General features: G+C 49.2%; 12 protein-coding genes and 1 long non-coding RNA gene across 22 annotated transcripts; 8 read left to right on the forward strand and 5 right to left on the reverse strand.

The window, feature by feature from the left end:
* The first annotated feature begins 2,083 nt into the window (after positions 1–2,083).
* Positions 2,084–3,351, forward strand: LOC9661960 (probable xyloglucan endotransglucosylase/hydrolase protein 28). The gene is made up of 4 exons (XM_002982751.2): positions 2,084–2,505; positions 2,551–2,651; positions 2,723–2,928; positions 2,988–3,351. The coding sequence occupies exons 1-4, from the start codon at positions 2,322–2,324 to the stop codon at positions 3,349–3,351; spliced, it is 855 nt and encodes a 284-aa protein (XP_002982797.2). The 5' UTR covers positions 2,084–2,321.
* Positions 3,352–3,378: 27 nt separating this feature from the next.
* On the reverse strand, positions 3,379–5,277 carry LOC9661961 (probable 2,3-bisphosphoglycerate-independent phosphoglycerate mutase). The gene is made up of 5 exons (XM_024687863.1): positions 4,984–5,277; positions 4,740–4,885; positions 4,401–4,677; positions 4,070–4,342; positions 3,379–4,014 (listed from the first exon to the last, which is right to left on the reverse strand). The coding sequence occupies exons 1-5, from the start codon at positions 5,275–5,277 to the stop codon at positions 3,550–3,552; spliced, it is 1,455 nt and encodes a 484-aa protein (XP_024543631.1). The 3' UTR covers positions 3,379–3,549.
* A 224-nt stretch (positions 5,278–5,501) lies between these two features.
* Positions 5,502–8,136, forward strand: LOC9662344 (protein PIN-LIKES 5). Its single transcript, XM_024687802.1, has 11 exons — positions 5,502–5,678; positions 5,736–5,815; positions 5,868–5,992; positions 6,052–6,173; positions 6,238–6,933; positions 6,998–7,144; positions 7,199–7,299; positions 7,355–7,407; positions 7,465–7,700; positions 7,782–7,965; positions 8,032–8,136. The coding sequence occupies exons 1-10, from the start codon at positions 5,544–5,546 to the stop codon at positions 7,788–7,790; spliced, it is 1,704 nt and encodes a 567-aa protein (XP_024543570.1). The 5' UTR covers positions 5,502–5,543; the 3' UTR covers positions 7,791–7,965; positions 8,032–8,136.
* On the reverse strand, positions 8,055–10,430 carry LOC9661962 (hydroxymethylglutaryl-CoA synthase). Its single transcript, XM_024687803.1, has 12 exons — positions 10,312–10,430; positions 10,128–10,234; positions 9,901–10,033; positions 9,675–9,818; positions 9,449–9,607; positions 9,312–9,385; positions 9,183–9,258; positions 9,055–9,110; positions 8,921–8,996; positions 8,727–8,867; positions 8,512–8,661; positions 8,055–8,461 (listed from the first exon to the last, which is right to left on the reverse strand). Exons 1-12 carry the CDS (start codon positions 10,381–10,383, stop codon positions 8,276–8,278), a joined length of 1,374 nt encoding a protein of 457 aa, XP_024543571.1. The 5' UTR covers positions 10,384–10,430; the 3' UTR covers positions 8,055–8,275.
* A 146-nt stretch (positions 10,431–10,576) lies between these two features.
* Positions 10,577–10,975, forward strand: LOC112350851. Its single transcript, XR_002993911.1, has 3 exons — positions 10,577–10,680; positions 10,764–10,809; positions 10,871–10,975. It is a non-coding gene; the product is annotated as an uncharacterized LOC112350851 (long non-coding RNA).
* Positions 10,976–12,080: 1,105 nt separating this feature from the next.
* LOC9662345 (protein MEI2-like 3) lies at positions 12,081–16,277 on the forward strand. Of its 7 annotated transcripts, none has more exons than XM_024687799.1 (13): positions 12,081–12,713; positions 12,790–13,018; positions 13,081–13,448; positions 13,505–13,663; positions 13,715–13,849; positions 13,915–14,066; positions 14,112–14,206; positions 14,259–14,636; positions 14,693–15,269; positions 15,345–15,429; positions 15,487–15,555; positions 15,629–15,808; positions 15,900–16,277. In XM_024687799.1, exons 1-13 carry the CDS (start codon positions 12,594–12,596, stop codon positions 16,080–16,082), a joined length of 2,730 nt encoding a protein of 909 aa, XP_024543567.1. In that variant the 5' UTR covers positions 12,081–12,593; the 3' UTR covers positions 16,083–16,277. The 7 variants fall into 7 exon arrangements, with proteins under 7 accessions (XP_024543567.1, XP_024543569.1, XP_024543563.1 ...); XM_024687801.1 differs by having other exon boundaries at positions 13,733–13,849; XM_024687795.1 differs by having other exon boundaries at positions 12,081–12,237; positions 12,294–12,713; positions 15,345–15,555.
* A 72-nt stretch (positions 16,278–16,349) lies between these two features.
* On the forward strand, positions 16,350–18,715 carry LOC9661963 (probable zinc metallopeptidase EGY3, chloroplastic). Of its 2 annotated transcripts, XM_002982754.2 has the most exons (8): positions 16,350–16,454; positions 16,521–16,657; positions 16,738–17,136; positions 17,198–17,404; positions 17,471–17,695; positions 17,761–17,999; positions 18,064–18,218; positions 18,278–18,715. In XM_002982754.2, the coding sequence occupies exons 2-8, from the start codon at positions 16,535–16,537 to the stop codon at positions 18,637–18,639; spliced, it is 1,710 nt and encodes a 569-aa protein (XP_002982800.2). In that variant the 5' UTR covers positions 16,350–16,454; positions 16,521–16,534; the 3' UTR covers positions 18,640–18,715. The 2 variants fall into 2 exon arrangements, with proteins under 2 accessions (XP_002982800.2, XP_024543709.1); XM_024687941.1 differs by lacking the exon at positions 16,350–16,454 and having other exon boundaries at positions 16,572–16,657; positions 16,727–17,136.
* Positions 18,716–19,785: 1,070 nt separating this feature from the next.
* On the forward strand, positions 19,786–20,647 carry LOC9662040 (coiled-coil-helix-coiled-coil-helix domain-containing protein 10, mitochondrial). Its single transcript, XM_002982755.2, has 5 exons — positions 19,786–19,900; positions 19,958–20,041; positions 20,126–20,310; positions 20,386–20,470; positions 20,519–20,647. Exons 1-5 carry the CDS (start codon positions 19,819–19,821, stop codon positions 20,548–20,550), a joined length of 468 nt encoding a protein of 155 aa, XP_002982801.2. The 5' UTR covers positions 19,786–19,818; the 3' UTR covers positions 20,551–20,647.
* A 67-nt stretch (positions 20,648–20,714) lies between these two features.
* On the forward strand, positions 20,715–22,529 carry LOC9662041 (protein DETOXIFICATION 49). The gene is made up of 2 exons (XM_002982756.2): positions 20,715–20,809; positions 20,978–22,529. Exons 1-2 carry the CDS (start codon positions 20,715–20,717, stop codon positions 22,527–22,529), a joined length of 1,647 nt encoding a protein of 548 aa, XP_002982802.2.
* Positions 22,530–22,594: 65 nt separating this feature from the next.
* On the reverse strand, positions 22,595–24,235 carry LOC9662042 (pentatricopeptide repeat-containing protein At4g02750). Its single transcript, XM_002982873.2, has one exon. It carries the CDS (start codon positions 24,233–24,235, stop codon positions 22,595–22,597), a length of 1,641 nt encoding a protein of 546 aa, XP_002982919.2.
* Positions 24,236–24,285: 50 nt separating this feature from the next.
* LOC9662346 (gibberellin-regulated protein 10) lies at positions 24,286–25,466 on the reverse strand. The gene is made up of 6 exons (XM_002982874.2): positions 25,390–25,466; positions 25,233–25,339; positions 24,949–25,143; positions 24,774–24,881; positions 24,669–24,711; positions 24,286–24,576 (listed from the first exon to the last, which is right to left on the reverse strand). Exons 3-6 carry the CDS (start codon positions 25,102–25,104, stop codon positions 24,395–24,397), a joined length of 489 nt encoding a protein of 162 aa, XP_002982920.2. The 5' UTR covers positions 25,105–25,143; positions 25,233–25,339; positions 25,390–25,466; the 3' UTR covers positions 24,286–24,394.
* LOC9662347 (pathogen-related protein) lies at positions 25,352–26,188 on the forward strand. Its single transcript, XM_002982757.2, has 3 exons — positions 25,352–25,488; positions 25,568–25,700; positions 25,751–26,188. Exons 1-3 carry the CDS (start codon positions 25,363–25,365, stop codon positions 26,167–26,169), a joined length of 678 nt encoding a protein of 225 aa, XP_002982803.2. The 5' UTR covers positions 25,352–25,362; the 3' UTR covers positions 26,170–26,188.
* LOC9662043 (isoaspartyl dipeptidase) lies at positions 26,032–27,947 on the reverse strand. Of its 3 annotated transcripts, none has more exons than XM_024687935.1 (7): positions 27,435–27,947; positions 27,216–27,316; positions 27,065–27,159; positions 26,817–27,014; positions 26,454–26,772; positions 26,223–26,397; positions 26,032–26,109 (listed from the first exon to the last, which is right to left on the reverse strand). In XM_024687935.1, exons 1-6 carry the CDS (start codon positions 27,914–27,916, stop codon positions 26,264–26,266), a joined length of 1,329 nt encoding a protein of 442 aa, XP_024543703.1. In that variant the 5' UTR covers positions 27,917–27,947; the 3' UTR covers positions 26,032–26,109; positions 26,223–26,263. The 3 variants fall into 3 exon arrangements, with proteins under 3 accessions (XP_024543703.1, XP_024543702.1, XP_002982921.2); XM_024687934.1 differs by lacking the exon at positions 26,032–26,109 and adding an exon at positions 26,111–26,133; XM_002982875.2 differs by lacking the exon at positions 26,032–26,109 and having other exon boundaries at positions 26,210–26,397.
* Between the last annotated feature and the right edge of the window lie 8 nt (positions 27,948–27,955).

Consider the following 27,955-nt stretch of genomic DNA (forward strand, 5'->3'; position numbering starts at 1 on the left):
AGAAAATTAATTTTCTTCTCCTCTATTTATTGATTTATTTGGTTTATTTATTTGAGACATTAAAATATGCCTCATTCATTAACATGAAACTTGAGGACGAGTTTAGAGTCACCGCAGCACCTGTTACTATTGCTTTGTAACATTTGTTCTTGTCCATGTGGAGGGTAGTGTTGTCATGTTGTTTCTTCTTGACTCAGGTTCCCTCGTTCAACAGAAAGTGCAGGGTGATGTTCAGCAGTGTTGTCCTTCTCTATTCAGGTGCACCAAGGAATTGTCATGCTTTGATACTAGGAAGATGGGATCCCATCCACAATTTCTTTGAATCCCTGAAATCCTTTTTGCCAGTACATATAGTGGGTGCATTAATCGCTTGGCTATCAGCAGTAAACAACTGTGCTCTCTCTTCATTCCTACCAAAACATTTGTTGGTGGCCCAATTGATTGAAGAATATCCCTCATTGTTTGCATTGTGCAACTTGGTCTCCCGTGTCACGGATTTACTTAGTCATAAATAAACATTAATATATTATTAATTTCTTAAAGAATATACCAGTCAACCAAACGTCATATACCCTTTTGGTTCGCTCGGGAAGAAATGGACTAGGAACGACATTGTCTCTCATTGTAAGTGTCCAAACAATTTCTTTCTCTGGACAGACGACAGCCGATCATCTGAGTAAAAAAAGAGAACAAAGAAATGCCCACCAGCAGCTTTCTCAGCCGGAAGAAAGACGCGCGCTTGCCTCGCCCCTGCCCCGTGATCCTCGACTCGGGCTTCGTCACCGACGACGAGTCCGAGTGCTGCGTCGGCGGCGCCGCTAGCCACTCCCCTCCCCAGCCGCAAACTTCCACCTCCTTCCAAGTCGAGGTCCGCCCCGGTTTGCTCCCTGCTCCCATCCGACCTGACGATTCCCTCGGTCCTGACGATCCCGTCATCGCCCCCTATGCCGACTTCGTCCACTTCACGCAGTGCCCCGAGGTCCCCCGGAAGCTGGCGGGCCGCGACGAGATCCGGAGCCAGTCGTGGCCTCTCCCAGCGCCCGAGGAGATGTCATCCAAGACGCAGCAAGTGTCGCTCAAGTCGTCGTCCATCCCCGCCGTCTTCTTCGCCAAGCGCCACCGCTTCACCATCTTCAACTATGGCGATCTGCTGGAGACGTCCGGGGACTGCAACTCTTGCACCGTCGCCGTTGCCGCGGGCGACCGGGAGGACGAGGAGATCGCCCGCTTCACCGAGCTCAGCAGCAAGGTGGACTACTGCATCCGGGTGAAGAACTCGTACCAGTTCTCCAACGAGATTGGAACCGACCCCGAGGGAGTGTTCCGCGACTGCAAGCCCCGGATTTGTGCCGTCTGCTCCGTCAAAACCAAGGCCTCGCTCCTGCCCGACTTGCGCCACAAGTACCGCTTCACGTTCTTCCACACCATCCACGTCTACTCCCCGACTGGCGCCGAGGTGGAGAGCAAAGTCGTCCTGGACGAAAAGTCCAAGATCGAGCCCGTCTCCATCATGAAGATCTGTCCAACGGGCCGCAAGATGGAGAAGCTCAAGCCTGAGATTGTGACGCTGCTACAGGTGACGCACTTCGTGAGGGTTGAGACGAGCGTCAACACCGATATCTCGCCATCTATGATGCCGCGTCCACTGGCTCCCGAGTTTCGAGAGCCCAAGCTGATAATTATCGACGAGGACGTGCACGGGAAAGCACCACCAGGACCGCCACCTGAGCCCGAGCCAGAAACAGAGCCAAAAGCCGTGCAACCGCCCGAGAGACCCAGCAGATCCGAGCCAGCAGGTAATGCCACCCCACCAATATGCTGCCGTTTGTACTCATCTTTTCCTTGCAGGGGACCAAGAAGAAGAGCACGCTGCCGAATAGTCGAAAATATTAGCTCAAACTCTTAGCAACAAACCTCTCTTGGCGGACGAACTTGTGCTTAGAGACAGCAACGCAAAGAGTCGCTGCCGAGTTTAGCTCGTGACACACACCCCACGCTCCTGCAGTCATTCAGGACCTGTAAATCGGAGCAAAAGAGTGTAAGTCCACAGCAGTACATGTAACTTTGAAGCGCGCTCACATAGTTCATGCATGCTCCCGTGTCCGCCAGTTGTCGAGCCAGCTTTACTCGTCACCAACATCCCATGATGTAGAACTACAAGTCGCATAGTTCAATCATCGGATCTCTATGAGGTGACAGCTCCCAGAATGCCGCGTGCTTTGTCCTGCTTCACCTTGTCCATAGTCTCCATGGCTACGTAGAGCGGAACATATATAAATATGGTGACTTGAGAGCGCTGTGACCTCGCTTTAGTGAGAAGAATGTCAATCCGGGGGATAGTCCTGATAACTATTGCCGTCTGCATCGGTCTTGTACACGGGCAAAGTGCATCGAGTCTCGCAGGCAGCTTCCCGTCCACCACATTCGAGCAGACTTGCGCTGCATCCTGGGGGCAGCCGAATTCCCAAGGAAGTGTCATCCAGCTGAAACTTGACCAAGCATCAGGTACTTCGAAGTAAAACCTCGATCAACTTCTGAACTTTCCTGTAGGCTCTGGAATCGAGTCCATCCACACGTACTTTTACGGCTTCTTTAGTGCTTTGATCAAGCTCCCTGCGAGCTACTCAGCTGGAGTGGTGACGGCTTTCTATGTACGACTTGATGAGCTACCTAGCCAACCTTTTCCTGATGTTGCACTGTCCTGTCCTGTCCTGTCCTGTAGATATCAAACTACGATACCTTCCCACACATCCACGATGAAGTGGACTTCGAGTTCCTTGGAGTTGCCGCTGGAACACCTTACTTGCTGCAGACTAACATCTACGGAGATGGTAGTGCCAAAGGCCGCGAGGAGCGGATAAACCTCTGGTTCGACGCAACAGCTGATTTCCATCGATACAGCATCCTCTGGAACAGTTATCAGCTCGTGTAAGCCAAAGTCGAGCACCTGACGTGCCTATTTCCCTCTTTCATTCTTTCTGTGGCAGATTCTTCATAGACGATATTCCTATAAGACGGATGGCAAGGAGTGGCGAGTTAGGACATCAATATCCATCAAAGCCAATGAAAGCTTACTCGTCGATTTGGGACGGTTCTAACTGGGCAACTGACGGTGGACATTCTCCAGTAAACTATGCATATGGCCCCTTCGTCGCATCCTTCACGGACTTGAAGTTGCAAGGATGCGAGGAAGGCTCAATCTGCTCTGAGCAGCAAAACGAAATTTCAAGCATTCGGGACCTCACTGAACAGCAAAAGAATGATTTAGCATGGGTCCGGGAGAATCACCTCACTTACACTTATTGTAATGACAGACAACGATACCCGATCCCATTCCCCGAATGTTCGTAACACAAACTTACTGTCAGAATAGCAAAATGTCAAACAAGTATCAAAGTAATGAATTTTCGTACTGGCAAAATGTCTCGCCTCCAGCAGTGCGTTCAACTATCAACAGCAGAAGCCTTCAACTTATTAGAAAAGATGCCTGGAAACAGAAAGTCAGTCCAGGATACTTAGAATATAGCTCTTTTACTTGTGTTTTTCAATTCAGCATGTGTCTAGCTGCATGTACTTTTTGATGATGCCCATCATCTCGCTGCCCGGAAAACGACCAAGAACACCTCGAGCAGCCGAAAGCTCGGAAAAGCTCGTCACTCCGTCACCATGGACATCACAAGGCTTTGGACCGTGCGTCTCGTATGTCCATGATGAATCTTCAGTAGTACCCGGCAGTCGGAAGGCTTCCAACGGCGAAGATAGCACGGTATCTTCACCCTTGGTCTTGACAAAGTCCTTGAGATGACAGATGGTAAACGGAACCGGCTCAAAGCTGTGGTCTCCATACTCAACTGGTGTAGAATGATCACCTGTGACACATAACGAGAATTGTCCTGCGCCTCTACATTCAGCTTCCCATAGCATCCGTGCTAATTGCCCAATCATTTTGTCAACCGCCTCAAATGCCAACTTTTTCAGCTTGACAGCCTTGTCGTGGCCAGCGTCATCAATCGCCTGCAAGACAACCAGCAAGTTGATACAGTATTGATGCCAAGTACCAAACTCAAACCTTTATATGCAAAAAGCCGAAGTCATAGCCTTCGCTCCAGCCAGGCTTAGCATCATCTTCACCAGGAACGAATACATTGGGCGGACGCTCCAGAGGAGCAGCCAATGCTTTTGCAATAGCGTTTGCTTTCGACGTCAGAAGTGTTCTGTAATCGCCAGTAGCTCCTGGTGCATCCAAAATGGCAATGTCGAGTGAGAGACCAAGTCCAGCGATGATTTTTGTTGGAGCTACCATACAGGATCGAAGCCCATGTTTCTCATTAAAGCTTGGGACCTAGCAGCCGAAATGTTAGTGACCAGAAATATGCATGAAGAAAACTAAAGTCACTTGCCTGAATGCGTATTCCACATCCTCTTAATAGCACGACATTCGCAATGGCCTTACCAGCAGACTTTCGCTTCGCGTTGAGTGGATGATCCGATAAGATACGTCTCAGTTCGAGCGAGAGCTCGTTCACCACGGCGGCGGTGTGTTTCGCTTCGTCGGATTCATCCAGCGGGACGACAACCTCTAAAAGTCTGTTGTCTTTGAGTGGATCAGTACCAGAAATGTTTCCGCTCAGTCCTGGTCCTTTCACGACCACTCCACACCTATGTTCCGTGGCATACCTGCAGATAAAAGTTCATGCACGCTCGATGAAGAGAAAAAAGGAAACAAAAGAGCAACACACCTGACACGAACTTCGTAAGCTGGAAAGGAAGGAAGCTTCAAGCCATCCAAAGCAGCACAGAAAATAGGTCCGTCTTCTTCGAAATGGCGATCAGCTCTTCTGCAAGTCACAACTCCAGTTCCATCGTCCATGGTCGCGAAGTTGCTCTGCGCAAAAGCACAATGCAGCTTGTAATTCCAAAAGAGAACTGCGAGACTCTTCCAGCAAAGTCGTCTATAATCAACCTAGTGAGAAAATCGATTACCTTGAACGCAATATCTCCAGGAGACATGGCAAGACCGGCGCCCAGCGATTCGAAGGCGCCGCGGCCGCGATAATACTGCCTGGGATCATACCCTAGCAGAGAAAGGTGAGCGGTATCGCTGCCGCATGCAAGCCCTGGCTCCACGGGATCCATCAAGCCGCTGATTCCAGCGGTCGCGATGGCATCCAGATTCGGCGTGCTCGCGACCTCCAGCGGCGTCTTCCATCCGAGCTCTGGAATCGAGACATCGCCAATGCCATCGACGAGAACAAATGCCACTCTGCGCTTGCTCATTCCGAAGAACCCTAGTTTATTTCCGAATATTCTTGACTTAAGTGGCCACGTGTAGCGATCTGGAGCGTTGGTTTTTGGCGCCAAGTGTGCGTCTTTTGAGGGATCCTAGGGTTCTACAGCGCGACGCTTTGGGGTCGCTGGTTAGCGCTCACGGCTCCGTTTAGTCCGAGGTACGCTCGCTAGGGTTTCTCGATCCGGGGAGAGAGAGCTATATTATGGCAAAGAAGAGGAAAAGAAAGGACGATTGAATCGAGAGGAAGGAAAAAATGGGGGTGTGGTCGGTTCTTTTCATGTCGGCAATGCCGGTGTTTAGACTGCTCGTTCATTGCGGCATTGGGGCTTATTTGTCATCTCCACAATCCAATGTGATGCCTGCTGAAGCTCGAAAACATATAAACAAGGTAATCGATAGTTTCTTCTTCGTTTCTTTGATTAAGAATTTGCTGGAACTTTTGCAGCTAGTTTTCGTGTGTTTCATGCCATCGCTGATTTTCTCGAATTTAGCTCAAACAGTGACTGTCGAGAAGATGCTGGACTGGTAAAGTTTTCTCTTTGATCTTGTTTTCTCTACTGCAACCATAATCTTTCAGGTGGTTTATGCCGATAAATGTGTTGCTATGCTACATGATTGGCGCTGGAATTGGAGTTTGTATCTTCGATCACTTCAAGCCTCCTCCTCACCTGAGAAAATTGATAATTGCATGCTGTGCTACAGGTACGTAAGTTTGTTCTTTCTTCGTTCTTCATTTAGGCAACTTCACTTCTGTTCTTCAGGGAATTCGAGTAACTTGCCTCTAGTACTTGTTTCGGCGATTTGCGTTGAAGCAGGTAGTCCCTTCGGCAGATATGATGTTTGCACGGCAAATGGGATAGCTTATATATCCTATGGTCTATGGGTGAGGCGAAGAAAGCATATAAGATCCGTCGAGTCGCTTCTTACCGGGTTTTCACGTATCACAGATGGCCACAGTTTTGACTTGGACAGTCGTGTTTAATTACCTGAAGCCACAACCACAGCCAGGCTATGAAGAGGTTGATTTGCACGACGCAACGGAGGAAGCTCCACCTCGGGAGGAAACTCCTCCTGCTCGAGAGCTAAATGTCTATCCAGGAAGCCAAGGCTTTATGCCTCAAGTTGCAGGCTTGCAGGGTGTTCCTCGGGTGTTTATGAATACTCAAAGTCCGCAAGGATTTCCAGGTCCACAGGGGTACAGGAAATCTGGTTTTGGTGCTCAGAATCTCCAGGGCATGGACAGCTTTCAGCAAGGCTACCAAGGATTTCAAGCGCCTCAGATGTTTCAAGTCCCGGGTCAAGGATATCAACAGCAGGCATTTTCAGCAATGACTCAGGGTCCCAGAGGCTTTCAGGCTGGACCGAGGTACTCGCAAGGCTTCGAGGACTACAATGACGGGTTTATAGGCTCCCAGCCTCAAGGCTTTTTGCCTAGTGCTCAGGCATTTCCAACTCGTGGCCGGAATCCATCTATAGGCCTGGGGGACTTCCAGCAGTTCCAAAGCCCGCAGGTTCCTCAACTCCCGATGTCTCCTGACGGGTTCCAAAACCTCCAGGCTCCAGGCTTTCAAAATCCACTTCAAGCACTTTCATCTCCCCCTTCTCAAGCTCTCCAAGTTTATGGAGCTTCAACGACGTCCCAGGTACTCTGCTTATTTCGCTTTAGTTTTAGTGTTGATTTCGATAAAACTTTGGTGAGCCATCCAGCCGAGAGCAGCACAGCCACCACCTCCAACACCTCCTGAGCCAGCAGGCCCGCAGCCTCTTACCGATGATTTTTCTGTGGCCAACTTGCAACTATGGATGGAAAAATACCGCGTGAAAGAAGCCTTCACCCCTCCAACAGCGGCAGCTGTGAGTTAAACTGTAATGTTTTCCTCCCTCTAACATGCCTCGTATATTTTATAGGCGATAGCAATCCCCATTGGCGCTGTGCCGTTTTTTAGACATTTGCTGTATGGACACCAAGCTCCATTTCGGTTTTTAGGCGATGCTTTGGTCATCCTTGGGTAAGCTTTATTTTGTCGCCGTCGCACTCTCATATTCATGAATTCTACGTTGCAGGGAAGCTATGATTCCTTGCATGAATCTGTTACTTGGAGGAAACTTATCTCAAGGTAGACATACCTGAATAGCTTATAAGCTCGTAAGCTAAGTTGTTTTCGTTGGAGCAGGATTTGGCGCATCGGAACTGGCACTTGAAGTTGTCATCTCGATCATGTTGACACGACTGCTGCTTCTTCCCATAGCCGGGCTCATCGTTGTCAAGCTCGCGTTTTCCATGGGTCTAGTACCTGCGGACCCGCTTTTTCACTTCGTACTTTTGCTGCAATTTACCATGCCTACGGCTATCAACGTTGGTCAGTTTCAAAACCTCATCTATTTACAAATACCATCACTAAAACCTGTGGTAAGCAATGAAATCTAGTCTCTAGAGCGGCTTCCGTTATGACTTTCTCTTTTTCTTCTTTGTTTCTTTGTTTCGCTACAGGCACGATGACGCAGCTATTTGGTGTCGGACAAACCGAATGCTCGATCATTCTTTTCTGGTGCTACACATCGTCGGTTGTGTTTTTGACACTATGGACGATGATTTTTCTTGTCCTGCTCATATGAAGCCCAAAGGCTTCGTTTTTTATGGGAGTGTAAAGAGCGAGAAGTTCTCTGCAAGTCAGGTAGAAAACGATCTTGGCCAGCCACTTCCCATCGATTTTAATCTCACGCACTCTCCAACTTTGCAGGAAAAATTTTGGTACGTCCTTAGTGAGCTGAATTGTTGTTACATTTCTTTCCAAAATCAACAAGGATCACGGGATTTTTTTCTTTCATACTCTCAAGTTCGCGTCATCATCGTCTAATTTCTTCTATCCCACTACCACAAGTAAGTGATCTCTTATTCATCACGAAACCTCTTCTTCTTCCCCAACCCCGCAAAAAAAGAAGAAAATTTCTCAACGTCTCGTGAAAAAACGATGTTGTGTGGTTCTAACACGCTCCATTGGATGTAGCTTGCGGGAGTCTGTCGTAAAAGCGTCGATACAAATCGTCTACCTGAGTGAGGTAGAAAGTTCCCGGCCGGAGTCTAGCCAAGTCACTCACGGGAGTGAAGCCTTTGGCACCGTAGCGCGTCTCCATAAGCTCCATCGTGTGGACAAAGTCCTCTGGGGAGACCTGTGAATATATACACATGTAAGCATAAGCTTGGAGAAATGGTAAGCTACCTGGACACGGGATTCCAAGCTGCTTGATACTTCCATGCGCTTGGCGATGTTGGCGACTCTGAACAAGCCATCGCCCTGGCGAACGTGGATCGTGAACAGACTTGACGCAAGGCCGCTGCCGTAAGAAAACATCAAAATGGTGTTGCCCAGCTGTTGTGTCAAACACGGAAGCCTGTGAGGTGACGAGACAAAGAGCAAAACGATTGCTTGCGTACCAGTTCCTCGGCTTTGTTGTGGATGAGTGACGCAAGCGCTGCGTACAAGGCCGCGCAATACATGTTGCCAACTTGTTTAGGAATCAAAGTCGATGGGACAACCTTGAGGTTGTAATCTGGCTTTGCTATATCTTGCGTTGCCTGGCAGAAAAGAAACAGAATAAGTTTGGGCCATGAAGGGGGGAATCTCTTGCCTTTTCTAGATCTTTGTTCGTGTAGCTTTCATCCTCGGAAATATTAGCGAATGGCTTTAACTTCTCGTCCTCGGGCCTACAAGGAAAACTTCCGTTAGACTTTTCCACTCTTCCACGACGGGAAAGCAGCTGACCTTGTCTTTCGTTGGATATCGTTGTACACAAGCCGTGCAAAGCTTTTCTGCACAAGCTGCGTACACAAACAAGGAAACAACACGTCAAAACAATCCCTGAGGGAAGACCGAGACTACTAAGTACTGACCTTATTGTAAGGAGAGTGAAAGACGGCATAGTTGACATCTTGAAGAGAGAATGGCTTTCCGTCGGCCTTTTCATACCTGGAAACAGGGAGCTGGATCAACTACCTGATTAGTAAAGCTCAAGTACATACTTTTGGCAGTAACGATTGTAGCACAAGTCCAAAGCCATCAGGTAGCACTTCTGCGAGAGCCTGCCGTCGAGGACCTGGTCACGCATGAAGACAAGTTAACAAACTCAGCTTTAAAATAAGTCTACAACTCAAACTACCGGATATTCACTGCTTAGATTTGGCTTGTAGAAGTCGTATGTGTGAGACATATGTGTTCCCATGTATTTGCGGTCAATCACGAAAGGAGCATTCGGGCCGATCAGCATGGCGACAGCACCAGCTCCACCGCTGGGTCTGGCAGGGCCTTCAGCGTAAACCTGTAAAGTATGAAAGAACACAATCAAATCAAAACATAGATTCTCGTGGCAGAAACGAGATACTCACTGCACTGTCCGCTGCGACCACCAGACCATACCGCCCATCCCAGCCACTGCTCTCCACCCAGTTGAGACAATTGATTAGAGCGGCAGTGCCTCCATAGCACGCATTGCTGGAATCCACGCCTTGAATGTCAGAGTTTCCAGACTCCTGTAATAAGAAAAAGAAACATGACAAGGAAAAGTTAGCCTTGTGTTCTTTCTCGCTCGAGCAACGATCGAGCTCGTCGTACCTCAAAAAGACGCATCAACCACGTTTTGATCGACTTGCTCTTGTCGATGACGGTCTCGCTTCCCACCTCAAGGCGGCCAACTTTCTCGGGCGCGATACTGTACTTCTCGAGGAGATTCTTCACCACTGTCAAGCTGGGGGACAAAAGAAGGGGGAAATTATTTTCTCACTGGCGAGATCAAGAGAATATAGATCGATCCGCGGCCCCCGATGCTCAGCTCAGCTCACCTCATCGATATTACATCCTCCACATCCGTGCAGAAGGCCAAGCGCTCCTGGCCGAGCCCCGCGGTGTATTTCCCGGCGCTCACCCCGTCGTGCTTCTCCAGTTCGTCCTGCCAAGAATTCCATCGATCCAGCTCATTCCAATCTCGGCATTGCGACGGCAGCTAGCGATAGATCTGATCCATACCTGGCGCACGCAGCTGGGTGGGAAGTAGACCTCCAGCGCCAAGATTCCAACATCGCCGGGGCACCCTGCCATGGCCGCGGAGCTCTCCCCACGAAGAAAAAATGTGGTGCGTTCTAAAAAAATTAAAGCTCTATTTATAAAAGCCCTAACTAAAATCCCCATCCGCCGTCCACGTGTCAGGTTCTCATCGTGTGGCTGAGGTTTGCTCCTGGGTCGCATGGAATTTCTTGCTCGTTTGGTGATCGGTAGTTTTCTAGCCAAATTTCTCCACCGCGCTGGTCTTTTGCCGAGATCTCGCCTCTGCGCTGACATAATCTCGACAATTAGCGTCGAATTTCGATGCGAATTCCACGGCGCTACATTCTAAAGGTATGGATTCTTCTTTAGACTTGATTCGATTAGGAAACCACCACTAGCGCTTGCGATTAAAATAAGCTCTGGGTGTCTTCCAGGCGCCTGAAAGGATATGCGGAAAACCATAGCTTTTCGCTCCAAAGGGTATTGTTTTTGATGATTTGGATTCTCTCGTCACAGAAAAATTCTAATGCCTGCCTTGCAGCTTTGGACGGTCCTTTTAAACAATGCAAACGTGCCTCGAGGGAGGAGAATCCAGAAAAAAATCTGGGGACTGACTCGTTCCTCCGAATAGAAATCCCGTGATTCACAAGGTGGAAGCTGGCCAATTGCTTTCGTTTCATAGTCTAAAAAACAGGTTTTCCACCACCATGAGATCAACATGATCGATCGATCGCTCCGAGACAAGTTTCTTACGTCCACGAAGTGATCTTGGTCCTGAGATTTTTCGCCCAACAGTGATCGATTAAAGCGGTGATTGGATCCACTAGCCCGCTCTTTGAATCGCAGCTTAATGATCGTCCCTTTCATCCATTTCGTGCCGCGCTAGTCCCCACCAAGATCAAAAAATACACGAAAAAACTCCATTCTTGGTCTTGGCAGCACGTTAAGGACGAGAAAAAGTATAGTTTCGTGCCGGGCGACTGGGATCATTTTAAGTGAAATGGACGGACTGGATGCACAGGTGGATGAGTGGCATCAATCACGGAATATTACTGGTATTCAATTTGGAAGCTTCGCAAACATTTCATTTAGTTTTTTTTGAGTGGTCAGAATCCCGAGTGTGTTTGTTGCGTTGCTCTTGTCGCTCTCTACGAGAATCTAAGTCCCAAAAGCCATATAAGTAAAAACTCGATCTTACCAAAGTAAAAGTCTCATTTCTCCGCTGGATAATTAGATGAATATTCTTTTCAGCAAGCATCTTAGATCAAACTTATATGCGTGCCTTAAGGCGTCATTCGGGGTTGCTTTAGCTTAAATCGCAAATGGGGGGCGAATCTTAAGGAATAATCCAGCGCCCATTGCCTCGAGATTCGGTGTGCCGGGGAAGGGATTCGATCGCGTGACTTGGGCAGCCGTTTGGGCCCCATTTTACTAACCCACATTCACACGCATCCTCATTTTGGAGTAAAAATAAAAGGGCTGGAATGACAAATTGAGCTTGCCCTTTTTGTCGTCAAATGGGCGAAAAGGATATTATTAGGGCTGTGCCCTGACACGTCAGAAATGTTGACGGTTTGATCTACGGCGAACAGGGAGCGAATCGTATGTCCGCAGTTGGCGAGATTTGAGCCGTCCGATGCACACGTATGATCTTCTGCCACGTGGCTGTTTTGGTTTTTTTTCGCGGCTTACCGCGGGTTAAATGACGTGTTAAAAGAGGGCGCATTGGATACGACAAATCGACGGTGCAGAGAATTTACCTACCTTCACGTGAAGGTTACGAGGGTTTTCTTCTTCTACTATGATTGATAGAAGCGGGAGGAGGGAAGAACAGGGAGAGAAAGAGAGAGAGAGAGCTATGGCGATGGCGATGATGAGCGAATGACAAGAGCTAGCGCTCTCCCTCAGGTAAGGCGCTAGCTAGGTGATGCATTCCTGGAGGCGCTGAGGATCAGGTTATCCAGCTCCGCGAGATTATCTGTTGCGCGCTGCCGGATCAGATTTTTCGCAGCTCTGATTTGCCGCAAGAAGCCACAAATTTGTCCGGGATTCTGGAAATTTCGAGGGATTTCGTCCTGATCCTAGGAATTGGAGGCGAGAGCCGTGATGAGCTACATTTCCTGGCACCGCATTGCCCAGCTGCTGTGAAATTGGGGGAGCTTGGCTGGGCGGCCATGGCGCACGACGACTTGTTCGTGGCGAAGCCATTCCGGGGATAGGAGGACATTTTCTGGGATGGCCTAACGCGGGCAAGGGGCTAGAACATGACGGAGTCCGCTGGAGTTCAAGTGGTTCAAGGCCGTCTAGGATCACTCTCTCTACATGGAAATGGAAGCCCTGGATCGACCCTCTTCTTCAACGAGACGAGCTATTTGCCACACGAGGTTGGGACTTTCCCTCTATATTCCGTTGCGTGTTTGTTCTAACTTTCGTTTTGGTCATATGATTGTATCTAAGCAGATTGATTGGTCTTACGTGAACCACCAAGAATGGGAACCTCGCTCATTCCAAAAGTCCCACACGGATGAATGGGTTCCACCGGCATCAACGACGACGCCTTGGAGTAGGAATGGTTTTAGTCCAGCGATGGCTTCCTCGCAGCTCAAAGGAGTGGCCGGGGAGTGCCTCGACGTGAGCAACGATTCGAGCCTGTTTTCGAGCTCCCTCCCGTCCTTGGTAAAAGCCAAATGTTAGTACTTCTCTCCATTGGCTGCGCTTTCAAACTTCTGACCGAACTTATCTTTGCTACAGTGACGATGTCAGAAAGTGATGTTGATCATTCACTTGGCGCTGAGGACGAAATTTTTGGGTCTCTCGAGGAGATGGAATCGCAAACTATTGGCAGGCTTCTTCCCGATGACGAGGAGGAGCTGCTGGCTGGAATCGCTGACGAACTTGACGTTGTACCATATAGTGCTGAGGACTTTGAAGATTACGATTTATTCAGTAGCGGGGGAGGACTTGAGATGGAAGGGGACTCGCATGAAAGCCTTCACTCTGGATCAGCTCATGGTACGATAGCTGGAGAGCACCCCTATGGAGAACACCCCTCTCGAACTCTTTTTGTGCGAAATATCAACAGCAACGTTGAAGATAGCGAGCTCCGAGAACTTTTTGAGGTACTCGTGGTCCACCTTTGCATGGCGCCATTGACAACGTTCTATACGTTTCACAGATTTACGGGGACATTCGTACGTTATACACCGCTTGCAAACATCGTGGATTTGTAATGATTTCCTACTATGATATACGATCTGCTAGAACTGCTATGCGTGTACTTCAAGGCAGGCTACTTCGGCGACGCAAGCTGGATATTCATTTTAGCATTCCAAAGGTTTGCTTGGTTTTCATATGCATAAGTCCGATTTGCGCTTCTCACTCACAGAGGTCGCTCGTTTACCAGGACAATCCCTCCGACAAGGATATCAACCAAGGCACCCTTGTCGTCTTCAATCTTGATGCATCAGTCTCTGGTGAAGATCTTCGTAAAATATTTGGCCAGTATGGCGAAGTTAAGGAGGTAGATCTAGTAGCACATTCTGTTTCACGGGTGGAAGTCTCATATAACTGTTTTTCTGTCTCCAGATACGTGAAACACCTCACAAGAAGCACCACAAATTTATTGAATTCTACGACGTACGAGCCGCCGAGGCTGCACTGCGGGCATTGAATAGAAGCGATATTGCAGGGAAACGCATCAAACTGGAACCTAGCCGTCCCGGTGGTGTCCGAAGAAGGTTTGCGTTTGTGGTTTATAAATGGTTAACCTGTTCTACATGTAGCTCTTGTATTGGCAGTTTGATTCCTCGGCTTGGTCAAGAATTTGATCCTGAAGACGGATACCATTCACCATTGGCTTGGACGAACTCTCCTCCAGGTGAAGATGTTCCGTCACGATAGTTTCACCATTGACAGTGCTTAATTTGCAGCTGACTGGGGGACCATAAACGACACGCATGACTCTGACACAACATTTATCTCACCTAAGCCCCTGAGCTACAGGCCTTTCTCCCCAAAAGTCACGTCACAGGACGTATCTCCTCCTGTCAGAATAGGAATGGTTGACAACAGTCACGTTGTGCAGAACACAATGAGAAACCATCTGCTGGAACAGCAAGGACTTGGACAGCATCACCCCCACTCCTTGCCAGAGTTTAGCAGCGGTCTGTATAGAAATGAACTCTTCAGCAGCTCCACAGCGGGCTTTTCAACAGTGGCTGCCCCTTTGAGGCCGATTGAAGGCTTTGAGACGAGGACGCTTTCTAGGACTACGAGTACCTTAAATGACAGCTCCACAACCTATGCAGGTACTTGATCGTCAAACTATAGCCAACTACTAAATCTTCTATTTTCTTTTTTGCAGTACACGCTACTGGTGTAGCATCCTCTCTTCAAAGATCTTCCAGCCTAAGCATCTCTCTGACCAGCCAGCCTATGATCTGGGGTTCTGGCAGTGGAGGGGCTTACAGTCAAGGTACTACTGCGAAAAGCTCGTCACCTTTAATGTGGCAGAGCCTATCGCCCGGCCATCCATACAGTCAACGCTCCGCGGATGCGCATACTAATTTGTACAATTCAGCCTTCTCTCCACATAGTCACCAGCTTGGTTCATATTCTCGCGATCATTCTTTAGGGGACCGGCACCACAGTTATCTCCGAGAATCGCCAGAGATTTCGTCTTATCTCCAGTCGGGCTCCGTCAAAAGTCCAAACATTGGGAGCCTAGAGCACCACGGTCCTTCGTCTCCAAACTTTGGTATGTTCCTGCCTCAACGGCTGTTTGGAAACTGCGGCTCTCCATTAGACGACCGACGCAACAGAAGAATGGACAGCACTCCCGCTCAAGTGGACAACCGGAAGCAGTTTCAGCTGGATTTGGATCGTATTGTTGCTGGGGAGGACACTCGAACGACGCTGATGATTAAGAACATACCAAACAAGTATGCGACTGTTCCTCTTTTCTTTCTGTTTTTTTATATCTGCACTGGGAGCTAAGTTTTGTTCTTTTTCTCTAGATACACTTCGAAGATGTTACTGGCCGCGATTGACGAGCAGCACCGTGGAACGTATGATTTCATATACTTGCCCATTGATTTTAAGGTAAGCGAGTTTTCAGAAGGGGTTGTGCGAACCACATCTAACCAGAGGCTTCAACAGAATAAGTGTAACGTCGGATACGCATTTATCAATATGCTGTCGCCTTCCTTGATCGTGTCCTTCTACCAGGTTCTCTGTGAAAAAGAGAGAGGAGATTTTCCTACGACTTGGTTCTAAAACTTGTCATTCTTTGTTTTCACAGACGTTCAATGGCAAGAAATGGGAGAAGTTTAACAGCGAGAAGGTGGCATCGCTCGCGTACGCGCGGATCCAAGGCAAGGCCGCGCTGATCGCGCACTTCCAGAACTCGAGCCTCATGAACGAAGACAAGCGATGCCGGCCGATAATCTTCCACTCGGACGGACCAAACGCAGGTGACCAGGTATCATTTCCTTGAGTGATTGATCCATTCATATCACACGCAAAAGGAAATTAGCTCGAAACTCTCAAACTCTTCTAAATCTATCGCACAGGAGGCATTCCCGATTGGTGACAACGTCCGGAGTGGTCGATCTTCTGGACGGCTTGGAAACCAAGCGGTGGAAGGCTTCTTCGCGAGACCCGGCGAGTTCTTGGGAGGAGAAGGTGTTGGCGATGGTAGCGACGAAGCGTTCCTCTCGCTGGAGACGCTCAACATCTCATCGCCAGGGAATTGACCATGTAAGTTTTCCTTTTTGGTAACCAACGCTACTATGGCTCCAGAGCTGCTACTACTACCAGAGACTAGAGAGATCCTCTCTTCCAAGCGTGTATATAGCTTCAAAGGAAGTGATCCATGATAGAAGACAATGAAGAGAGACTGGATTGGATGTAAATAAAGTAAAATATGAATTTGCTTTGCTTTGTGGTTATTTAAGATTTTCTTACTACGTGCCAGTGATTTTTACTACGTGGCGAGGGCTCTTGGTTCGATTCGTGTCAGCACCAGTTCTTCTGGAGAAATCCAGATGGCTTCCATCCACTTTGGCGCTGAGCGCTACCCTCTCTCCTCTCTTTCTCTTTCTTGCAGCTCGATTCTTCTCTTCCAGGTTCGTAGCTCGCTCGCATTTCCAATCGATCGCGCTGCCGCATTGTAATCGATCTCTCTTGTCTAGGTTTTCTTGCGGCGATGGCGTGCCTGGCCGTGGACAATGCGTGGTGCCATCGGTTCGAGGCCTCCATCCCCGAAGCTCGGAGCGATTTGAGCTCTCGGATTGCGTTTCCAGCGTCGCGCCAGAGGAGATTCCTCAAGGTAAGATCACGAAATTTTAGGCGCGCAAAGAGAGATAGATCCAGTCAGTCGATTCTAACGCATTGGAAGGATGAATGCAGTGTCGCAGTCGACCACGTCGATCACAGTGGCTTCTCAAGGCCTCCGGGTCGGACGATAAGTCAAATTCCACTCCCAGTGGCACCAAGACTGCTGACAAGGAGGAAGAGAAAGCTTCGGATTCGCAAGAAAAGCAGGAGGAGCAGCCACAGGAGATCAAGCAAGAGATTGATTGGAAACAAGACGAGGATTTCAAGAAGTTCATGGGAAATCCTTCCATCGAGGCAGCGTTGAAGCTGGAGAAGAAGAGAGCCGAGCAAAGACTCAAGGAGCTAAACAACGAGCAGGGTGGCAACGTTTTCACGGGCCTGATACAAAACATATCACGAAGTATCGTCCAAAGAGAAAAGGATAGGCTGGAGCAAGTCGAGCAGAAATTCAAGGCACTGGATCTTGGCAAGGTATGCGTTCCTTTTTTTTTCTCTCTTTGGCAGTTCCTTGCTCTTAAATGTGACTTTGCAGTTGAAAAGCTGCTTTGGATACGATACATTCTATGCGACCGATGTTCGCCGCTTTGGAGACGGTGGAATTTACATTGGAAACTTGAGAAAGCCAATCGATGAAGTGATCCCAGTATTGAAAGAAAGGCTGGCCAATGCCGCTGGAAGGGAAGTGACGATCTGGTTCATGGAAGAGGAGGATCGGGAAGGCAACGACATAAAAAAACAAGTGAGATTTTCCTTTGGATTCGTGGTGTTCTTACTTGTTCGTGCCAAACTCGTGTTTGTGATCCAGGTTTGTGTCGTTCAGCCCAAGGAGGAAATCGACCTTCAATATGAGCTTTCTTCACTGAACAATGTTGCGGGGTACATCAGCGCTTTGCTCCTCGGAGTCACAACTCTGGGAACAATCTCGCTGACGAGTGGTTTTTTCTTGACACCAAACGCCACCTTTGACGATTATATCGCTCGAGTTCTACCTCTTTTTGGTGGATTTATCACCATTCTCGGTGTCTCAGAGGTACGATTTATTTGGGCTATGGACTTGCGTTCCTATAAAACGTTTTTTCTTCTTTTGTTTCACAGGCTGCTACACGGCTTACTGCGAACAAGTATGGCGTTCGTCTCAGCCCATCATTTTTAATTCCTTCGACATGGACTGGATGCCTCGGCGTTGTAAACAACTACGAGTCCACACTTCCCAGCAAGAAAGCACTCTTCGACATTGCTGCTGCTAGAATAACCAGTGCCTACGTTACGTCTTTTCTTCTTGCTGCAATTGCGTTTTACCTCGATCAAAGCCTCAACGGTGGTGATAACGCTCTGTAAGTTTTCTTTCCTCTGCTCTTTTCTTTCTATCTTCCTCGGTTGATTGGATCTGGTGTACAGGTATATAAGGCCGCAGTTCTTCTTCAATAATCCTCTACTCTCCTTCATCCAGTACGTGACTGGGCCTTACACCGACGAACTTGGAAACGTTCTTCCTCAAGCAGTGCCAGGTCTTGGTGTTCCGGTCGATCCATTAGCGTTTGCTGGCCTCCTTGGTAAGAAGATGAAATCTCTCGTTTATTCTCCAAAACTGAGAGAGAGAAAACACTTACAGGAATCGTGGTGACATCCATGAATCTCCTGCCCTGCGGGAGACTCGAAGGTGGCCGAATCGCCCAAGCTCTCTACGGCAGGAGAGTGGCAAACATTCTCTCTTTCTTCACATCTCTAGCTCTCGGGGTTGGAGGCGTCACTGGGAGCGTGCTAAGCTTGACGTGGGGTTTCGTGGCTACGTTTTTCCGCGGCGGGGAGGAGCTCCCGGCTGAGGATGAGATCACACCAGTTGGAACGAGCCGCTACATCTGGGGGTACGCTCTTGCAGTGTTTTGTTTGCTCACGCTCTTTCCAAACAGCGCTGGAACTTTTCCCAGTGTTCTTTACACCCCACCATTCTTTAGGGGCGATGGTGGTTTCTAAGCTAAAAAACAAATTTTGATTATTAAAAGCCATAAACCAGCACCATCTGCTATATTCTCTCAGATGGATTTGTATACCTCTAGAATTATATCTTTAGAAACATACAGTTCACATATGCAGTCTTTCTTCTTTGTGGGTGTGTCTCTTCATTACTTTCATGGTATTGGAGCAATTGCCTTGTGGCTAATGCCTAGGATCAAAGAGCCAATTGCTCTGATACCAAGAGTAGGGGAGAGGGACTTACACAAGGAGGAAGAAGTGTGTATCTCAACTATATATGGCAATCAATCATATGATGCTTTCTATCAAGTTATATTGAAGCACATAGTCACGCTATATACCTTAACAGTAATGCATGGCCTCCAACACTGGTCCTGCAGCCCAGAGCCGAGGAGGAGATGGCAGACGGTACGTAGTCTCCATGATCAATTCTATTTTGGTGTGAAGAAATTGAATGAAGCTTGATTTTTATGACTCAGAGGGAAGGAGCCACGACACGAAATGGCTCTTTCTTCTCAGGCAGTCTCTACTCCCATAGAAACTCTGCCTCTGCAGCGAGTTCTGATAGTGATCCCCACCTCAAACAATTCAAGGGCTTCCAGGATGTAAGTCCACTTTTGCACTTTATACACATCTTCCTGTAAGTTTGTCTCTTGTGTTCTTTCAACTTTGAGACGATCATTCACAATTGAATGCTTTTCTTACAGTGGTTTGATCGCCACAAGAAAACTAGAAAGTTACAGAGCTTTGCAGTTTGCAGACCTAGTTGGGCTGTTTCTTGGAAAGTTTAAAGTTTGGAGCTTTTTTCTTTGAGTTCTTTTCACCGACCCATTGACTAAAACAAGTCTTTTTGGCAGTCAATGGTCGCTCCCGCATTCGAATCCCGTTTGTGTTTCTAAGTTGTTCCTGCTTTTCTTGCTCTTAAATGTGATTTGCAGTTGAAAAGCTGTGAAAAAGCCAATCGATGAAGTGCTTCCAACATTGAAAGAAAGGCTGGGTCTGGAAGAAAGGTGACGATTCTGGTTCATGGAACATAAAAAAGAATCTTCCCTCAGTTCTTTAATAAAAGGCATATTCGCAATAGCGCATTTTCTTAAGACCAAAGCAAAAGGGGACTATAAATAGTGCCTGGTATGTTCCAGAAGCTTTCTTAGGGCTTTTTGTGTCAAGGAGAAAGCGATGGCACGTAGCAGAGGCGGAGGCGGCAAGACTCGCACTTTCAAGGCGCCAGCAAAATCGGCGGCCAAGGCGCCCGCTCCAGGTATACAGTCAATCGCAACCGGGTTTGATCGCATCTCATCTCGATCTCCTTGAGCAGCTTACCATGCACCGCCTCCAGCACCGGTCCCGCAGCCCAGCGCCGGGGGCATAGGAGGAGGAATCGCGGCCACGATGGTAGACGGTACGTATCCCCAGATCGATTCTACTTCAGTTTGTTTGTGAAGAGGATTGAAAGGAGGCTTGGACTTTTCGTTTGTTTTACCAGGACTTGTGTTTGGAGCCGGCAACGCTGTGGCTCACCGGGCTGCAGACGCGATCATGGGTCCGCGTGTTGTGCAGCACGAAATGACGCCTTCTTCTCAGGCTGCCAGTACTCCCGCAGAAGCTCTGCCTCAGCCAACAAGCTCTGGTAGTGATCCATGCCTCAAGCAATTCAAAGCGTTCCAGGATGTAAGTCTTACACATAATTCTCGTTTGCACTTTCATATTTTTATAAGATCATCGTCTTTTCTTGTGTTTTAACAGTGCATTGCGGGCAATCCTGATGACATATCGAAGTGTCAGTTTTACATTGACATGCTGGGAGAATGCCGCAGGACCGCTGGTTCAAGTAAGTCTGGTTCTTCCAAAAGTTCACAATTCAATGCTGTTCTTGCAGTGGTTCGATCGCCAGAGGGAGTGCCAAACTAGAAAGTTTCAGAGTTTTGCAGAGCTAGTTGGGACAAGGCGGCATGTTTCTTGGAAAGTTTAAAGTTTGGAAGTAAAGGAGCTATTTCTTTGTTCTTTCTACCTTTGACTGCCCTCGACTCGTTGACTGAAACTAACCAGGAACACGGTCTTTATGGCAGTCAACGATGCTGCTACCGGGAAGCTTCGTCTTGTTCGTGTTTAGGGCTGGCGTGGCTGGGCCAAACCGTTGTTCCTGTGTCCTCTGCACACGCTGTTCGAGGTTGTTGATGAGCTCCCCCTCCCCGTGAGCCTTTCAAAGAGAATTTAGGGTTCTTGGCGCGCTCAATGCAAGCATGGTTCTCTGTCGAGAAGAAGAAGAAGAAGAAGAAGGGGAAGAGGAGGAGGAGGAAGATTTTGCCGATGAACACACTGGCATTCTCTTCCCCAGAGAGAAAGAAATCGAAAATGCAACAGCGCCAGTGAATTTGTGTTTGGGATTGGTGGAAAAGGAGAAAATCCAGATTGAAGGAGGAGGAGGAGGAGATGATGCAAGAAATTCTCTCTTCCAGATTGGAATTCCAGCGATTCGCGCCGAGCTCGCCATGCAATTCCGCCTGGGATGCCCCATCATGGCCATGAATCTCATCTGGTTCGCCAAATTCCTCGCCACCACGCTCTTCCTGGGCCGGCTGGGCGGCGTGGAGCTCGCGGGAGGCGCCCCAGCTCTCACCTTCGCCAATGTCACCGGCTACTCGATCCTCCTCGGCCTCGCCACTGGAATGGAGCCGATTTGCAGCCAGGCATTCGGCGCCGGGCGGATGGATCTCATGGCCTCAGCGCTCCAAAATGCGATCCTCATGTTGCTCCTGGCGTGCATTCCAATCGCCCTCGCCTGGCTCTACAGCGTTGAGAGATTCTTGATCTTCTTGGGCCAAGATCCATCCCTGGCCCGCGCCTCAGCAAGATTCTTGAAATTTCTCCTCCCGGATCTGTTCCTCCAGGCCGTGATCACTCCCCTGCGGATCTTCCTGCGCTGCCAGAGCGACACACTGCCAATGACCATCGCCTTCACTGCCGGGATCCTCCTCCACATTGGCCTCGGATTCCTGCTCGCCATGGACCTGCGCGGCGCTGGGATTGCTCTGGCGATGGGCATTGGCGATCTTTTCACGCTCGCGCTACTTTTAAGTCTCGTCCTCGCCAAGAGCAGAGCCTCTTCTTCCAAGAACCCTAAAATCAAGAACACGAAGAACACGAGGAGAAAGAGATGGAAGCCACTGATCAAACTGGCACTGCCCTCGTGCGCCATGGTCTGTCTTGAGTGGTGGAGCTACGAGGCCATCGTTCTTCTTGCCGGGCTGCTCCAGGATCCAGAAATCTCCGTCCCAGCTGCCGCGATCGTGCTGAATTTGGACGCAATCCTCTACGCGCTCCAGATCACGCTCGCCTCCTGCACCGCCACCCGAATCGGCCACGAGCTGGGCGCGAATTCGCCCTCCTCTGCCCGGACCGCGGCAATCGCATCGCTGCTCGCAAGCCTGGCAATGGGATTCGTGACCTTCGCCTCTCTGGCGGTGTTGCGATCGCTGTGGGGGCGGCTCTTCACGGCCGATCCAGCGATTGTGCGCAGCGTAAGGCGATCGATGCCGGTGGCGGGCGCGATCGAGCTCGCCAATTTCCCGCTGCTGGTGCTGTGCGGGATCTTGCGTGGGAGCGCGAGGCCAGCGGCGGGGGCGGTGGCGAGCCTGGGATCGTTCTACCTCATTGGGCTACCGTGTGGAGTGGCGCTGGGATTTGGGGCGGGGCTGGGCCTGGTGGGGCTGTGGCTGGGATTGCTAGCGGCGGTGGTGGCGTGTGTGGCGCTCACGGGGATGGTTGTTCTTGGCACGGATTGGAAGGAGATGGCCATGGCTTCCCAGCTGCAAATCCGATCTTGGGACACTCCTAGCGAAGTGTGGCATTCTAACGATCCTGATGGAAAAGAAATGGATGAAATTTAAATCCTAGAATATTCTATATTCTGAGCATATTCGCTATGATTAAATTGAACTTTACCGCCTTTTTGCTACTTACCTTTACCATCTTTGTTATAACCACTATAATCTTTTTCTTGATCATCAGAGCAAATATTGGCTAACAGAGAATATAGTGAAGCACATTCTGGATTGAGACTCACCCCAGACTTGGCAGCCTCAGATCCTCTTGTGGAATCTTTGTGGAGTTTGCAGCCACCCAACAAGGAAGTCCACTCCACCTCATCAGGGATAAAGGGCATATTCCAGACTAGATCTTGGGCATCTCGCAAATGCCCAGCTCTACTCAACAAATCCACCATGCAACCATAGTGCTCCTTGAGAGGCCTCAGCCCATGATCCCCAGCCATCGATCTAAAGCAGTCCCAACCGTCCGATACCATGCCGCCGTGGCTGCATCCCAGCAGCACGCAGCACAGGGAGATCTCGTTGGGCCGGATGCCGTCCAGTACCATCGTACGGAACACATCCAACGCTCCCTGGAAGCGCCCGGCCCTGGCGTACGCTCCAACCAGGCACGTCCACGCCACCACGTTCCGTACGCCCATGCCGGCAAAGAAGCGCTGGGCGTCTTCCAGATTCCCAGCCAGCGCATATGCCCCTAGCATCGCGGCCTCGGATGCCGTGTCGTGGTACGGCATCTCGCTGAAGATCCTCCGGCATTCATAGATATTCCTACCGTACGCGTGGGCTGTGAGCAGTGCCGTCCAAGAGAGGATGTCGCGCTCGGGCATGAGCTGGAAGAGGCGCGCGGTTTTCCGCGCGTCCCCAAGCCGGGAATATCCGCCTAGCATGGTGTTCCACGTGACGAGATTCCTGGCCGGCATCGCGTGGAAATAACGATTGGCCTCGTCAGCGCTGCTGGCAAAGCACACATCCAGTACGATCGTCCACGTCACCACGTCGTACAGTGGCATAGCACGGAACACCGCCATGGCGTCCTTGAGCCGGTGGTGTCCGTACTGTGAATATGCCCCCAGGAGAGTGCTCCATGTGATGAGATTCCTCTCTGGCGTGGCGTGAAAGAGCGCTATCGTCGAGTTTAAATCGCCGGATCTCATGGAAGAAGAGAGTGCCGCGTTCCAGGCCACCACGCTCCACTGTGGCATTCGATCAAACACAAGCCTGGCTCGAGCAAAATTTCCTTCTTGGGTATTTGCCGAGAGGAGGATGATCCACGAAACAATCTCTCGCTCTGGGATTCGATCGAAGAGATCTTCCAGCTCGCGGATCCGGCCAAACTGGTCGTAGGCCGCCAGCATCGTGTTCCAGGAGATGACGCTGGGGAATCGAATGCCGTCGAAAATAGACTCCGCGAGATCCAGATCCCCCGCCCTGGCCGCCGCCGCCACTGCCGCGGTGGAGGAAACCACATCCAATTGGGGCGTCCTGGCGAGGATCGAGAGCGCACGAGAGAGATCTCTGCTGCTGGCGAGGCACGAGAGGAGGATCTGGCGCCAGGAGAAGGGATTCCTGGCGGGCATGGAGTGAAAGAGGGCGAGCGCATCGCGGATGCTGGAGCAGGCGCCATACATCTGGATGAGGAGATTGGAGAGAAAGATGCCGTCGGTGGACATGAATCGTGATTGCAGCACCTGGGAGTGGACATTGCGAGCATCGGCAATGTGGCGCACGGATTTGATCAGCCGGACGCACTCATCCACACACCGCATCCAAGAACCCTAAAAACAGAGTAACATTTTGGCGGGATCTCTTAAGAATATACTTTTAGATGCTAAAATCATATTAAAACTTGGGGGTATAGACAGACTCCAACAGGGGAGATGGAAGAAGATATATCATAGTGATTGAGAGCAAAAAGGGGATTTTTTTCACGGGCATTTGGGCTCTCCCTCGTCGTTGCGGATGGCATCGTAGCACGGGCACTCTTTCTTGCTCGCTTTTGGGCCATTTGGAACGCAAAAGCACTTGCTGCAGCAGATGTTACACATCTTATTGCACATCTTGGGCTTCCACGAGTTAGAGCATCGGTACTTGCACTTTCCTCCACAATCTGCGAGGGAGAAACAAAGACCCAGTCACTCTACTCGATCCAACCGACAAAAACTGGAAGCTAGAAACTAAAAGCAGTGAAGGATGTCTCACCGTATCCAGTCAACTCTCTGCTGCCAAGAACCACATTGCCATTCTGCAACGAAACAAGAGATTGTCAAAACACGAACTCAATCAGGCAATGCAGGTGGAGCTCACCTCGGCAATCACAAACATGAGCAGGACGAGAGATGCTAGCCACTTCAAAGCCAGAGCCATTTTGCTCGAACTCCTCCTTTCTCTCACGAAGAAACACACCTGAGGACTCTGCGAGAAGAAACAATGAATGCTCTAAGTGGAAGAGAAGAGTGGCGTTTTATAGTCAGGAATTTACCTCCCTGTGGAAGAATCGCGGCAGCTCAGGTCCCCCACCGTGTGAAGCTAGCTGTATAGTCAGCGTAGAATTAAATCTAAAGATTGTCTGTCTGCCATGCCATTGCCAGCCGGCTTTGCGATGGAAGGCTGCTCCATTTAGATATCTTTGTACCATATATCTATCTCGTATAGGCGCCTCTTTGTCTGCCAGATCCTGTAAAGGAAACAACTATGATCAAACTCTTTTTATCTTTCGTCTCTTCGTTTGGGTTAACTCTATCAGACTAAGAAATGTCGGTTTACCTCGCAAGACGAATCACGTGTTGATGTCACGCCAAACGAGAGCTTGCCAGCACGAAGATATAGGTGCTTCCATCGCGACGAGCTTATCGGCGATTCAGTGTTCTCTCCTATATGATACAGAGTGAGCTCGATGAAAATGGCAGCGAAAGATCCTTACAGAAGCCACATTCGTGGAGATGCCGAGAAGACCACCTACTGGAGACATGGAGAACCTCCGTGTTATGACAACAGCGCCTTTGAGGAAGGTAGGAGCAAGGTAAGTCAGCCGCTAGATTGTGAGAGACGAGGTAACGGGAGCTCGCTCACCTTGCTCGAGTTCAATTGGATTGATGCAGGTATGGCCGAGTGGATCACTGGAAGAGATCGTTCAAAACCTCGTCAAGACGTGGGAGATGGAGATGAGCCACAAATGCCATGTCGAGGACGTCAAAACAGTCGATCATCAGCTCTTCACACTCGCGGTGAATGGTAGGCAAGAACTTCACAGCATCATCTTCTTCTGAGTTTCTTCTATGCAGGAAGAACATCAAAGTCAGTCGACGAAGTTGTGAGAACCGGAACATATAACATCTTACTTCAATCCGAAGCTCCCTGTGCATACTATGACTCCTCCAAAGAAAACTTTGAATCCTCACACCATACCTTCCACCACGCCTTCAACAATAAGTTTCCATGGGAAGTTCTTCAAGTGTACTCCGGACCTCCTGTTGTTGTCTTCAAGTGGAGGCACTGGGGAAGAATGAAAGGAGAATTTCGAGGTCATGCTGCTACAGGGGAATTAGTCGAGATCATCGGAGTTGCTGTTGCTACTGTGAATAGCGAGCTCAAGCTCACGAGTGTTGAAGTTTACTTCGATCAGGAGCAGTTCCTTAAGAAACTGTGCAAAGGAAAGAAATCTTCGCTAGAAAATGTAAACGCAAATGCGTCACTTAAGTGAAAGCATCCTTGGAAATCTTCTGTAAATCTGAATAGATGTCATGAGACTTTTACCTGTATCTGATTTCTCTGCCTTTTGGAAGGCTGCGAACATATCAATGCTCAAAAAGTCCCTTTTTCGTCCAGCTCGGGGTACGTAGTAGCCTTCCTTTCGCGATTACATACTTGACGTCCAGACTGCTTTTATCCAGCACTAGAACGTCTCCGTCGCTTCCAGGACTTAAATGACCTGCCAAAAACGTTTGCATATATACAAAATATATACAAATATGGAAGCTAAAGTACCTTTGTGAGAAAGTGAAAGAAACTTGGCTGGATTCTTTGTGCTTAACGAGATGGCATTTTCAACTTTCCACTCGGCTTCTCGAATTAGCCTCCTGATTGTGTTTAGATTTGCAAGAGGCGAGGCAACCCCATACTTGACAAGGTTGCCTTTGCTGTCAAAGACTGGAAGAGAACCAAATGCGTCAGAAGAAATGGAAACAGAAGTGGTAGGCACATCTCTGTCCGCCCAGTCTTTAAGAGCGTCATAAGATGCAGTCTCGCCTTCTTGATCGGAGGTAAAGTCGACACGGCCTCCAGCTTTTACCCACACTTCCGCAGCCTATAAAAAGGTTTGAGAACTTAAAAGCTACAAGAAAAGTATACCTTCACTAGTTCTGGTCCCCGATGAGAAACATGAGTTGGGATCATCTGCGTGAGAGGTATAGCTTCTCTACTGGCGTTGAAAACAGACCAAAGAGGGTCGAGCAGCGAAGAAGCACTGCCAACGTGAAAGTGAACAATTCCAGCTTTTCCCGAGAGCATCCCTCCAACTCTTGCGTCAGAAACAAGGTGTAAAAGTTCCTGCGTGAAACCACGTCAGAAACGATGCGAAAAATTGTAGCTAATTTTACCTCGGTGCTCGGCCAGCTGCCACGATGATCGCTGATGGCAATTTCTCCGGCGCCAATTACTTCGTTGATAAGCTGAAGATCTCTTACTAAGTTGCCTGATAGATGTTTTGGTCGTATCTAAGCTGTACAAATGAAAACAGAATGGACAAACCTGTCAAAGTTGGAGATGGTACTCTATAGCAGCCACTCCACATATACGCTGTTATTCCTTCCTCTTGCAAGGCTTTGGACTTTGTTCTTAAGTTCTCAAGGCTACAAGGAGCAAAAGAGTTATAATCCAGAAGACAAAGGCAAAAAAAAATAAAATTGAAAAGAAAGGAGCATTTGCTCGAGAAAGAAAAAAAACGGAGAAGAGATGAGCGACTCATACCTTCTCGACACACAATCGGTGCCTAGGACTCCCACAAGCGTAGTGATGCCGGCTTCTAGAATTTCTGCTAGCCCAGCTTCCGGAGTTCTACTGGAAGGTCCCATCTCTCCACCACCACCAGTGATATGGACGTGCATATCAATCAAACCTGGAACGACAATGTCGCCCTCCACATCGATCACCTCGAGAAGAGGAATCCCTGTGAGGTTGATCCATGGAAACTGCTGCTCCGAGAACACAGCTAGAACGGATCCTCCACCCAGCAGAATGTGAGCCTTTCCAATCGGCTCTGGCGTGTACACCAATCCATTCTTGACCAGAATCATCGTGGCTTCTCGTTCCTCGCCGCCGATCTGGCCCGCTACCGCGACATCCCACTCCACAATCCCCGGATCGAGAGACTTACACGATGATCCAGATGACATAAGCGGCAAGAATGCCGCCAGCAGCGCTAGCTCCAAGAAAATCAGAGGTCCAGCCATTGTCCCGAGAACCCTAGCCCATGGAAGTGGGGCATCTTA

This window comes from Selaginella moellendorffii, unplaced genomic scaffold (genome assembly GCF_000143415.4).
Source record: "Selaginella moellendorffii unplaced genomic scaffold, v1.0 SELMOscaffold_55, whole genome shotgun sequence".
In the NCBI taxonomy this organism is placed as follows: domain Eukaryota; kingdom Viridiplantae; phylum Streptophyta; class Lycopodiopsida; order Selaginellales; family Selaginellaceae; genus Selaginella; species Selaginella moellendorffii.

Excerpts from the sequence above, each read along its gene's own strand:
- LOC9662040 (XM_002982755.2), top strand. The coding sequence starts at position 19,819 with ATGGCACGTAGCAGAGGCGGAGGCGGCAAGACTCGCACTTTCAAGGCG. Across the intron at positions 20,042-20,125 it reads CGCGGCCACGATGGTAGACG|GACTTGTGTTTGGAGCCGGC; the intron begins GTACGTATCCCC and ends TTGTTTTACCAG. Across the intron at positions 20,311-20,385 it reads AATTCAAAGCGTTCCAGGAT|TGCATTGCGGGCAATCCTGA; the intron begins GTAAGTCTTACA and ends GTGTTTTAACAG.
- LOC9662345 (XM_024687794.1), top strand. The coding sequence starts at position 12,594 with ATGACGGAGTCCGCTGGAGTTCAAGTGGTTCAAGGCCGTCTAGGATCA. Across the intron at positions 15,270-15,344 it reads ATTAAGAACATACCAAACAA|ATACACTTCGAAGATGTTAC; the intron begins GTATGCGACTGT and ends CTTTTTCTCTAG. Across the intron at positions 15,809-15,899 it reads GACCAAACGCAGGTGACCAG|GAGGCATTCCCGATTGGTGA; the intron begins GTATCATTTCCT and ends TCTATCGCACAG.
- LOC9662346 (XM_002982874.2), bottom strand. The coding sequence starts at position 25,104 with ATGGTACAAAGATATCTAAATGGAGCAGCCTTCCATCGCAAAGCCGGC. Across the intron at positions 24,712-24,773 it reads TCATGTTTGTGATTGCCGAG|AATGGCAATGTGGTTCTTGG; the intron begins GTGAGCTCCACC and ends GTTTCGTTGCAG. Across the intron at positions 24,577-24,668 it reads CAGAGAGTTGACTGGATACG|ATTGTGGAGGAAAGTGCAAG; the intron begins GTGAGACATCCT and ends TCTCCCTCGCAG.
- LOC9662344 (XM_024687802.1), top strand. The coding sequence starts at position 5,544 with ATGGGGGTGTGGTCGGTTCTTTTCATGTCGGCAATGCCGGTGTTTAGA. Across the intron at positions 5,679-5,735 it reads CTCGAAAACATATAAACAAG|CTAGTTTTCGTGTGTTTCAT; the intron begins GTAATCGATAGT and ends GAACTTTTGCAG. Across the intron at positions 6,174-6,237 it reads ATATATCCTATGGTCTATGG|ATGGCCACAGTTTTGACTTG; the intron begins GTGAGGCGAAGA and ends CACGTATCACAG.
- LOC9661963 (XM_002982754.2), top strand. The coding sequence starts at position 16,535 with ATGGCGTGCCTGGCCGTGGACAATGCGTGGTGCCATCGGTTCGAGGCC. Across the intron at positions 16,658-16,737 it reads GCCAGAGGAGATTCCTCAAG|TGTCGCAGTCGACCACGTCG; the intron begins GTAAGATCACGA and ends GGATGAATGCAG. Across the intron at positions 17,137-17,197 it reads AGGCACTGGATCTTGGCAAG|TTGAAAAGCTGCTTTGGATA; the intron begins GTATGCGTTCCT and ends GTGACTTTGCAG.
- LOC9661961 (XM_024687863.1), bottom strand. The coding sequence starts at position 5,277 with ATGAGCAAGCGCAGAGTGGCATTTGTTCTCGTCGATGGCATTGGCGAT. Across the intron at positions 4,343-4,400 it reads GATGTGGAATACGCATTCAG|GTCCCAAGCTTTAATGAGAA; the intron begins GCAAGTGACTTT and ends TTCGGCTGCTAG. Across the intron at positions 4,015-4,069 it reads TCGGCTTTTTGCATATAAAG|GCGATTGATGACGCTGGCCA; the intron begins GTTTGAGTTTGG and ends GTTGTCTTGCAG.
- LOC9662347 (XM_002982757.2), top strand. The coding sequence starts at position 25,363 with ATGAAAATGGCAGCGAAAGATCCTTACAGAAGCCACATTCGTGGAGAT. Across the intron at positions 25,489-25,567 it reads TTGAGGAAGGTAGGAGCAAG|GTATGGCCGAGTGGATCACT; the intron begins GTAAGTCAGCCG and ends GGATTGATGCAG. Across the intron at positions 25,701-25,750 it reads CTTCACACTCGCGGTGAATG|GAAGAACATCAAAGTCAGTC; the intron begins GTAGGCAAGAAC and ends TCTTCTATGCAG.
- LOC9662042 (XM_002982873.2), bottom strand. The coding sequence starts at position 24,235 with ATGCGGTGTGTGGATGAGTGCGTCCGGCTGATCAAATCCGTGCGCCAC.
- LOC9661960 (XM_002982751.2), top strand. The coding sequence starts at position 2,322 with ATGTCAATCCGGGGGATAGTCCTGATAACTATTGCCGTCTGCATCGGT. Across the intron at positions 2,506-2,550 it reads GAAACTTGACCAAGCATCAG|GCTCTGGAATCGAGTCCATC; the intron begins GTACTTCGAAGT and ends ACTTTCCTGTAG. Across the intron at positions 2,652-2,722 it reads GAGTGGTGACGGCTTTCTAT|ATATCAAACTACGATACCTT; the intron begins GTACGACTTGAT and ends CCTGTCCTGTAG.
- LOC9661962 (XM_024687803.1), bottom strand. The coding sequence starts at position 10,383 with ATGGCAGGGTGCCCCGGCGATGTTGGAATCTTGGCGCTGGAGGTCTAC. Across the intron at positions 9,386-9,448 it reads ATCTAAGCAGTGAATATCCG|GTCCTCGACGGCAGGCTCTC; the intron begins GTAGTTTGAGTT and ends ATGCGTGACCAG. Across the intron at positions 8,997-9,054 it reads GATATCCAACGAAAGACAAG|GCCCGAGGACGAGAAGTTAA; the intron begins GTCAGCTGCTTT and ends TTTTCCTTGTAG.
- LOC9662041 (XM_002982756.2), top strand. The coding sequence starts at position 20,715 with ATGCTGCTACCGGGAAGCTTCGTCTTGTTCGTGTTTAGGGCTGGCGTG. Across the intron at positions 20,810-20,977 it reads CTCTGCACACGCTGTTCGAG|AGAGAAAGAAATCGAAAATG; the intron begins GTTGTTGATGAG and ends TCTCTTCCCCAG.
- LOC9662043 (XM_024687935.1), bottom strand. The coding sequence starts at position 27,916 with ATGGCTGGACCTCTGATTTTCTTGGAGCTAGCGCTGCTGGCGGCATTC. Across the intron at positions 27,317-27,434 it reads ACCGATTGTGTGTCGAGAAG|CCTTGAGAACTTAAGAACAA; the intron begins GTATGAGTCGCT and ends TGCTCCTTGTAG. Across the intron at positions 26,398-26,453 it reads TCTTTCACTTTCTCACAAAG|GTCATTTAAGTCCTGGAAGC; the intron begins GTACTTTAGCTT and ends CGTTTTTGGCAG.